We start from the raw sequence: 10,474 nt of genomic DNA on the forward strand, positions 1-10,474 counted from the left end.
TTTGTTCTGGCAGTGTTCAGATTGATTTCTGGAGTATTTAGGATGATATGAAAGTTATCTAGTTGTATTTGGGGATGAGGTGAGTCTCATGAGGTGGGAGTAGGGTCCTACTCTGCCATCTTCCCCTCTCTGTTTTGTTTCTTAAATTTCACGTGTGAGTGAAATCATATGGCATTTGTCTTTCTCTGACTGACTTATTTCACTTAGTAGTATACTCTCTAGTTCCTTCCATGTCATTGCAAATGACAAGATTTCACTCTTTTTAATGGCTGAATAATATTCCATCACACACACACAAATAAATATATATACTACATCTTCTTTATCCATTCATTAATTGATGGACACTTGGGCTGCTTCCATATCTTGGCTATTATAAATAATGCTGCTATAAACATAGGGGTACTGCTGACATGAACTTTTAAAATACCTGAGAATTATGTATTGGGAAATAAAAATTAAAAATATACAACAACACTAAAACAACAACATGAGAACTTACATACCTATCTTCATTTTTGGCTTCCAAAGGAGGAGCAGGGCCCCTTGACTGACCAAGGGGGTCAAATGCAGAGCCTAAGACACAATTCAAGAGTTCATATTGAATTTGTGATACAGGATAATTAAAGAAAATATAAAAACTTGCACAAGTTATTTAACTTACCTATTTATTAAATGGTTTAAATTACCTATTTATTAAATGGCCAGAACATTGTTTATATAAACATTTTATATATCAAGAAATTGGTAAGATTTTAACATACACCAAATTATATAAATAAAATGTGAAAATAAAAATGAGTACTCTCGGGGCGCCCGGGTGGCTCAGTCGGTTAAGCGTCTGCCTTCGGCTCAGGTCATGATCCCAGAGTCCTGGGATCAAGCCCCACATCGGGCTCCCTGTTCTGTAGGAAGCCTGCTTCTCCCTCTCCCACTCCCCCTGCTTGTGTTCCCTCTCTCGCTGTCTCTGTCAAATAAATAAATAAAATCTTAAAAAAAAAAAAAAAAAAAGAGTACTCTCTTCAGCGTTTACTTCTCCTCCACAGTAATCTATCCTAACTCTAGGAACTCTAAATTATCCATCATGTGAGTAATGACTGGAATTGAGTTTTTAACCATTTTATTGGTATAATATACATTAAATTTTGTCATTATAATTTTATTTTTATATTATGACTTAACTTACTTATTTAAATACTATTTTCACATACTCTGGTTTCTCTTCAGATCGTATAAATCTTTCGCCTTTTAAATATTATTTTCACTTGTAAATTTTTAATTGGACTCTAACTTATATAAAATAAATTGCACATTTTTTAGTTTTTTTTAAATGCATACATTTTTAATGTACAAGTCAGCACACTTCGACAAATTACATGCCAGTATAACCACCATTCCAACTGAGATGCAGAACATTTTCATTACCCCTTTTCTTTCTTAATGGTACCTAAAATAATGACATACCTTATAATCAATGGCATGTTAGGTTTTATTTAAAATTGTAACATTTTACATTTACACATAGAAACACAGTAACAACATTAAAACATCTGAAAAAAAAAATAGAAGAGGTAATATAACAAACCTCTCAAAGCTGCTTTGGTAAAACCAGCTGCTCTCACTGCTGTCATTGGTCTAGTAATTCCATCCTTGAAAGAAAAAGAATCATTTAAAAGGTATTCTTAAATAAGATTTGCTTCTTATTTATAGTTCTGCACATGGAACATACATTAATATAGTCCCATATTTTTAGTCCCAATTTTTATTTTTTAAAAAGATTTATTCATTTATTTGAGAGAGAGAGAGAGGTAGAGATGGGCAGAGGGAGAGGAAGAGAGAAACTCTAAGCAGACTCCAAGCTGAGTACGGAGCCCCACGTGGGGCTCGATCTCACAACCCTGAGATCATGACCTGAGCCGAAACCAAGAGTTGGACATTTAACAACCGTGCCACCCAGGCACCCGTTTAATATTGATGTTTAATCACTCTCTGCTTATTCCTTACCCCTGCCTTCCTAAATGTCAGTCCTGTCTCTACTGTCCTTTTCCCCTATAAAATTTCAATTCCTTGCTTTAACTGAGCTTACTCCTAGTTTGAAAAGAAAAACTCAAAGATTTTTATATAGCACCTTATATAAGTTATATAGCTTATTAGTGGGCTACTCCTCTACTTTTTCAGTCTCTTATATGCCTATGAGAGAAACTGCAGAAACTGTTGCAAGTGCTAGCATAGGAAAAATGGGACCCAGAGCTCACCACACAAGCACACTATCAGTTCTATGTCCACTCCCCAAGGGGATTTCATTTGAGACCTGAGTAAATCCAATGAGGTTTTGCCTCTGAAGATTCTGAACAGTCCAACCTTTAGCCCACAATTTAAAGAATCAGGGTCATTATATAAGAAACACCTTCTTTAACATTTTAAAATAATATAATAAAAAAGGTTGGCAATAAGTCACAAGAGAGGCCCAAAATGAACAACCACATGACAGAGATACCTGAATAGCCCCTGTCATTGGTCTTCCCATCGATGATGCCAGGGATGTCTTGGACTAGTAAACAGAAAACTAAATTAAAATGATTCCAAAAAACATCTACATTTAATTTTATAAAAACCAAGTTAGAAAAGTTTTCTTCATAACTTTTTTCTTCTTTCTATTGGCAAGTAAACCTAATTCTTTCCATTTAAAACCTGAGGATATAAGATTAAACAATAAAACTCTAAAACAAGCTTCAACAAACTACAACCTTCAGCCTTTGTCAATAACATTTTATGGATATACAGCCATACCCCACTGGTCTGCACATGGTCTGTGGTGGCTTCTGTACTACAAAGGCAGAGTCTGGTAGCTGCAACAGGGACTATGACCTGCAAAGCCTAAATTGCCTGGCTCTTCATAGAAAATGTTTGCTGTTTCCTATCCTGAAGTACCACCAAAAATCAAATTTATGAGTAATACATGCTTAGGCTGATTAATAAAACCATGTTTCATTTAACACAGTTACATTATGTATATGACTACTTTCCTTATTCATATAAAGAAACTGTATGAAGTCAAGTGTCCTGGACCTCTAGGTACTAAATCCATTTTTCTGACCCCTATGGAATATTATAATAAGGACTAGGAAATGCTATTCCACATCATTCTTCCATTTTTCTCCCATTCCCCTTTTATTTCATGTATGCTAAGACATCCAAACTTGGGCAGGACTTATAACTTTTCCTTTATGGATTTTTATATAGCATCTTTCCTCCAAAGATCTCAAATAAAAGCAAGACCCAAATATATGCCTCTGAAATTTTTATTTTATTTTTTCATGTATTAATTGGTAGGTTTTGAAATAGTATAATCATTACTTTTATATAAAATTTAACTTCACATAAAATTTTAATGGAATACATGAGACTTGGTAATATAACACAAAAAATGAAAGGAAGTAAATCAACAAACATAAGGTTTACAAATAGAAATGATAATAAAATATTTTCTGATAAATTTACAATCAAAATGACTAGAATATAAAAACTATTAATCAAATTAGACTTTTATAAGGTTTGTAACTATCTAAAATGAAAAATATATCTGGGTCATGGACTGAAAGATACCCAAAATTATTTAGAACTGCCTAAAGTGAACTTATGGATGAGAAAAAGCACCTTAATATTTTTAGCTTAAGTAAACCTACCCCATATCCAGTAGCTATAGGTCTAGTAACTGCTGTGCTTGGTATTTTAGCAGTTATCTTGGGGAGGAAAAAAAACATAGTTAATAGAATTCAGATTAAGCTATACAACAGAAAACTAGAAAAGCAATGGGAAATATGGACTCATCAACAGAGAAATATTTATATAGCATTTACGATAACTTCTCTTAAATTACCCTAAATATTAAGGATCCCAGGTATTTTAAAGTATTAAGAAGGAGACTTACTCTGGAATTCATTTTAAAGGAGAAAAGAAACTTTAGAATTACCTGAGGTACCAATGAGAAAGATTAGTTTTCATGGCTGCATCTATCATTCATTATGCATACTGACTACTGACAGCCACTAGGCCTAACAATAGACACAGGATTTAGCATCAGAGAATCTGGGTTTGAATTTCAGCTCTCCTTCTACCAGCTGTTTTTATTCATACTTTTTTGCACCTAAATTTTCTCATCTTTGAAATAAGGATATCCTGATCACAAAATTGTAGTTGGAATCAAAGAGGACCATGTAGGTAGAAATGTCCTATACATTAGTTGTTAGGCATATTTATTTGAAATATTTGATTAAAACATCATTAGTAGAATAGCTCTACTTCTGGCTATGATGGACTGCTGTTTTAAACAACTTTCCCACTAAGAATAACTAAAAAAGCTAGGGACAAAAATATTAATAAAATATTTAATTTATAAAAAATAAAAATATTTTTATAAAAAATCAATTTGAATATATTAGAGAACCAAGAAGGCAGTGAAGAATTAGCAAGGTTTCAAGATAAGGAAAAGGGAAAGCTAGAGAGGTATGCCTGCATTTGAGCCTGCTTTTCTCCAAGAAGCATGGCTAAGAAGCTGAACATAGCTCTCTGCAGACTCACAGGTCTTAAGAGATAAAATGTTGGAGCTGGGGGGCTGCCACCTGGGCAGCCCTGGTAATCCTCTAAGCTTTGACTGTGATCTCAAAAGGCTACACTCTACAACTGAAAAGTTAATAAGAAGTATACTAGCCCTCATAAAAACTGAAGTCCAATTTAGAACCACCTCAAACTCAACTAGATTAAGGTGAGCCAGGACTCCTAGTGTCTCTAGGGCCATAAGCAAAAGTAAATTCTCTAGTGAAAGATAAGATCATCTAGAGTTGTGCTATCCAGTGGAACTTTTCTGCAGTGATGAAAATGTTCTATATCTGCCCTGTCTGATAAGAGCCACATGTGGCTGTTGAGCATTTGAAACGTGACTGGTGTAATAAGGATCTGAATTTTTATATTTTACTTTATTTTAAAGAATTTAAATGTACATAGCCACATGTAGCTAGTCATCATACTGGACAACTCAGACATATAGCCTTAAATTATCTCTAAAAGTTTTCATTTACAATGCCTGGCATGGAATCAAAAACAACCAGACATATAGGAGGCAAGACTACCTAACCAAAAGCCAAGAGAAACAAACGACTAGAAAGACACTGAGAAAAGGATACATATAATGGAAATGTCAGACACAGACTTTAACATAACTATGCTTAATACGATCAATGAATTAAAAAACAAGATTGGCAATTTCAGTAGAGAACTGGAAAAGTATAAAAAAGGAATAAATAGAAATTATAGAACTGAAAAATAGCTGAAAATGTAAAATTCTGGCATTGTCCAGGAAGTAGTAAAATACTGTTATGCTAGACTTTAATAATTTAAAGATGAGTATTGTAATCTTTAGGAAAACACTAAAAGAATGGTTAAAGAATGTAAATTCACAACACTGGGGAGAAATGGAATAATAAAAAAGAAACAAAACAAGGCAAGAAATAAGAGAAAATGATACATAAAAGAGGAAAAAACAAAAAGGAAATGGTAAGACAAATTAAAACCAAAACAGTAATTTCATTAAATGTAAATGAATACTTCACTAAAAGAATAAGATTATCAGACCACATTTTATAAAGAGAACTCAGTTACATTCTGCTAATGAGAAATACATCTTAAATATATAGATATGGAAAAGTTGGAAGTAAACAGATGGAGAAGACATATCATGCAAACGCTAGACAAAAGAGACCTTCTGTAGCCCCATCAATATATCAATATCTGACAAAACAGACAAACAGCATGACTAAAGATAGGACATTTCAAAAATAATAAAAGGCTCAATTTATGCTGAAAATATAGTAATTTGAAGTATTTTTTGCTCCAAATATATAAATCAAAACTCCAAAAAAAGAAATAAATCCACACAGTGTAAATTTTGACATCTTTCTGACAGAACTAGTACCCCCCCAACCCCCAAAATCAGTAAAAATATAGAAGTCTTGAACAAAACCATTAACAAACTTGATCTAACTGACAGATCTTAGAAAAAGCTAAAAAGGAAGGATATGAGTCTCAGCAATTTTTTCCATGAGAACAAACTGAAGGAAAGAGACCATTATTCTTTTAACTACCTACCAATGACTAAATCGGTATTTCTGTTTTTTACTTTTAGCATAGGATTGATCTCTTCAGATAGAGTGAATTCTATACTGGCTCTTCCTTTATTCACCTTACATTCTCATCTGCAATGTCTTTCCTCCCACATGTCAAGGTCAGTCTTAACTGTACATATCCTTTAATATTCAAATTTAAATTTATCTTCTAAGCAGCCTTGCTGATTGTCCCCACTAGTGACAAATAACCTCTTTTTGTGGTCCCATAGCAATTTGTACTCTTTTCTTTACAATACTTATTATGCTTTGAATATATGTATCCATTTTCTTTTCCTTCCTAAGATTATAAAGTCCTTTGGAACTAGCTAGAATTTTATGCCTTGAGTAAGCCTAGCACCTTTCACATAGAAATTATGTAATTTCTCCCTGTTTAACACAATAAACAGGATGTGATGAAAATACTCAATACAGGGTCAAGAGACTTAAACTCTGCCCCAGTTATGGATACCTGTGAGATTTGGCCTCTCTAGGCTTCAGTTTTCTCATCTATAAAATGAGGATCTCTAAAGTTACTTCTGAATATTACTGAAGGGCCAGTATGGTAAAATGATCACCTGATGTCTTATACCTGAAATCACTAAATTGAAGATAATGTTTGCTTAATTACTAAGTCACAGAATAAAGACTTATGAAGCACCTACAGTAGGCTAAGAACACTGAATAAGAGAGGCTGCCTCTTCAAAAAGCTTAGAGTCTAGTCATTAGCTTAGTGAAAGAACTCAACCTATGATTTTTCTTTCCATGCAAAGGTAACCTTAAAATTAAAATACAGATTGTGAAATGTGTAGTCAAGAATTACTTTTACCCAAAGAAAGGTGTGGCTTTGCTCTTGGCTACTGGGAATGATCTCTAGGCCTCTGGAATGTCCTGCCTGATATGTATATCTTTGTTTTCCAGAGGCTTTGGCCACCAGACAATCCAACAATGTGATTTCTGATGGGAGCTTTAGGACAAATAATATCAGTTCAACTTCCAGAGGTATTAGTCTAAACCTCCAGGAGGGGCTGGAGACTAAACATCAGCCATGCAGACAGTATGTGATAGAGCCCCAGTAAAAACTCTGGATACCAAAGTTCTAACTGGTTTTCCCTAGCTGGCAATACTATGTAAGTAATGTCATTATACACAGAGGCCAGGAGAAGTTAATGTCATGCATGATGCCACAGGAAAAGGATGACCAGATGTTCCACGTTTAGACCCACCAGACTCTGTCCTATCTGTCTCTTCCCTTTGCAGATTTTAACCATATCCTTCCCCTGTAATAAGCCATGAGTATAATATCCTTCAGTGAGTTCTGTGAGCCCTTTCAAAGAATTATTGAACCTGAAGGTGATTTTGGGAATCCCCTAAAGTTGCAATTGGTATCAGAAGTGAGAATAGTTTTGTGGAGGACTGTGTCCTCTAAATGTATAGCTGGCTAAACTCATTGTAGGGAACCACATTAAATTCATTTACATAAATGTGATGGGAAAGCTGTTCACAAGATCCTTTCCATTGTAAGTGGTTTAATATTAATCACTTATTTTTGCTAAATAATATATATGGCAGGGAGGAAAGAGAGAAAGTAACAAAGTGAGAGAAGATGAAAGCAAAAGGACACTTCATCTAAAGCAGAAGAGTTGCTATATTTCAGTTTCTCAACTTTGGCACCATTGACCTCTTACCATATAACTCTTATGGTGGGGGCGGGGGGCATCTCTGCCTGCTACCCAATAGATGCCAGTGGCACTCACCCAAGTTGTGACAACCAAAAATATCTCAAGGCCAAAGGTACCTTGAGATAGTTGTGGAGAACTGAGAATCACTGCTATATAGTAGTGAACAAGTGGGGAGAAGCAGCTCAAAAAAAGGAATATTAGACATAAAACATTATGGATAGAACTTTCTATTCTTCACTATTTTACTTAGTGCCAACCTTGTTTATTTTCAACTACAAAAAAAGCTTGACAAATTTTATGCACTGCAGAAGGCAGATGCTTTCCACAATATGCTTTCCACGATACATACAAAAATTTTAACAATACTACTGAAAAAAATCACCCCAGCAATTTATGCATTGGTAGAATGCATAATTAACAGCTTAGTTAACAGAAACTAGAAACTAGAAAGGTAAATTTTTTTTTTTTTTTGACAGAGAGAGACACAGAGAGAGAGGAAACACAAGCAGGGGGAGTGGGAGAGGGAGAAGCAGGCTTCCCGCTGAGCAGGGAGCCTGACATGGGGCTCGATCCCAGGACCCTGGGATCATGACCTGAGCTGAAGGCAGATGCTTAACGACTGAGCCACCCAGGCGCCCCGAAAAGTAAATATTTTTTAAAAAATGAGCATTTTAGGTAAATATACCCCAACACTTTACATAATAATATTTGTATTTTCAAGAGTATAAATAAACTTTTTAATCTAAAATACTTTTAAAACTCACTGGACACATTAAAAGCTACAAAATATTGTAGAAAGAAATTAAAAACACAAATAAATAAAAAAGTTATCGCATGCTGAAGGACTGGAAAACTTAATATTGTTAAGATGTTGCTACTACTCAAAGCAATCTACAGATTCAGTGAAATCTCTACCAAAATTCCAATTTCATTTTTTGAAGAAATAGAAAAATTCATCCTAAAATTCATTTGATTAAAAAGCTACTATATGTAAACAATATGGTACTGGCATAGACACAAACAGACCAATGGAATAGAAAAAAAAGTGCAGAAAAAACCTTCCTGTATATGGTCAAATGATCTTCAACAAAGGTGTGAAGAGCACATAATGAGGAAAGGTCAGTCTCTCCAACAAATGGTGCTGGGAAAGCTGGATATCTACTTGCAAAAGAATGAAATTAGAGCCTAATCTTACACAGACACACAAAATATTAATTCCAAGTGGATTAAAGGCCTAAGCATAAAACCTAAAACTAAAACTCCTAAAGGAAAACATGGCAGAAAACTTTCATGACACCTGATGCAGCAATGATTTCTTGGATTTGATATCAAAAGCACAGGCAACAAAGTGAAAACAGAAAAATGGGGCTACATCAAACTTAAAAACTTTTGTGCAGGGGCGCCTGGGTGGCTCAGTTGGTTAAGCGACTGCCTTCGGCTCAGGTCATGATCCTGGAGTCCCGGGATCGAGTCCCACATCAGGCTCCCTGCTCGGCGGGGGGTCTGCTTCCCCCTCTGCCCTCTTCCCTCTCATGCTCTCTGTCTCTCATTCTCTCTCTCTCAAATAAATAAATAAAATCTTTAAAAAAAAAAAAAACTTTTGTGCATCAAGGGCACAATCAACAGAATGAAAAGGCAACCTTTGAAATGGGAGAAAATAACGCAGATCACATATCTGATAAAGGGTTAATATCCAGAATATATAAACACCTATATTTCAACAACAAAAAAAATCAGACAGCCCAGGTAAAAAATGGATAAAGGACTTAAATAGACATACAAATGGCCAACAAACACACAAAAAGATATTCAACATTACTAATCATCAGAGAAATGCAAATCAAAATTACAGTAAGAATCATTGTATACCTGTTAAATTGCTACTATCAAAAAATAGAAAGTAAATGTCAGTGAGGTTGTAGAGAAAATGGAACCCTATTACAGTTAATGGGATTGTAAAATGGTGTAACTGCTATGAAATTAACAATATGGAGGTTCCCCAAAAAATTCAAAACAGAATTACCATGGGATGTAGCAATCTTACTTCTGGGTATACATCCAAAGAACTGAAAACAGGGTTGCATAGAGACATCTGCACACCTATGTTCATAGCAGCACTATTCATAATAGCCAAGAGGTAGGAGTACCCCAAGTATCCATGGAATATAATGTGATACATACAATGGATTATTAGCCTTAAAAATGAAGGAAATCCTGTCACATCCTACAACACAGATGAACCGTGAAGACATTATGATAAGTGAATTAAGCCAGTCACAAAAAGACAAAAACTGCATAATTGCACTTATATGAGGTACCTAAAGTAGTCAAATTCATAGAGTCAGAAGGCAGAAAGACAGTTGCCAGGAGCTGGAAGGAGACTGAAGTTTTATTTAATGGGTACAGAGTTTCCGTTTGGGAAAATAAAAAAGTCCTGGAGATCTGTTTCACAAGAATGACAATATATTTAATGTACTGAACCATGAATTTAAAACTGGTTACAATGAGGGGTGATTGGAGAAGATGGTAGTGGAGTAGGAGGATGCTAGGCTCACCTCATCCCCAAATACAACTAGGTAACTTTCAAATCATCCTAAATACTCCAGAAATCAATCTGAACACTGCCAGAACAAA

At 34.8% G+C, this 10,474-nt stretch overlaps 1 protein-coding gene across 7 annotated transcripts in view; it reads right to left on the reverse strand.

The window, feature by feature from the left end:
- Positions 1-10,474, reverse strand: part of IFT88 (intraflagellar transport 88) — a 142,422-nt gene that overhangs the window by 122,921 nt on the left and 9,027 nt on the right. For 4 of the 7 annotated variants that reach the window (XM_021678219.1, XM_044913228.1, XM_044913224.1 and 1 more), the window contains exons 3-6: positions 3,687-3,743; positions 2,498-2,551; positions 1,586-1,649; positions 507-576 (exon numbers count right to left, since the gene is read on the reverse strand). In XM_021678219.1, the coding sequence (XP_021533894.1) occupies positions 507-576; positions 1,586-1,649; positions 2,498-2,551; positions 3,687-3,743 (245 nt within the window). The remainder of the gene's footprint in view (positions 1-506; positions 577-1,585; positions 1,650-2,497; positions 2,552-3,686; positions 3,744-10,474) is intronic. The other 3 variants (XM_044913227.1, XM_044913226.1, XM_044913223.1) reach the window with 1 other exon arrangement.

The sequence above is a fragment of the Neomonachus schauinslandi genome, chromosome 3, assembly GCF_002201575.2.
Source record: "Neomonachus schauinslandi chromosome 3, ASM220157v2, whole genome shotgun sequence".
Classification (NCBI taxonomy): Eukaryota; Metazoa; Chordata; class Mammalia; order Carnivora; family Phocidae; genus Neomonachus; species Neomonachus schauinslandi.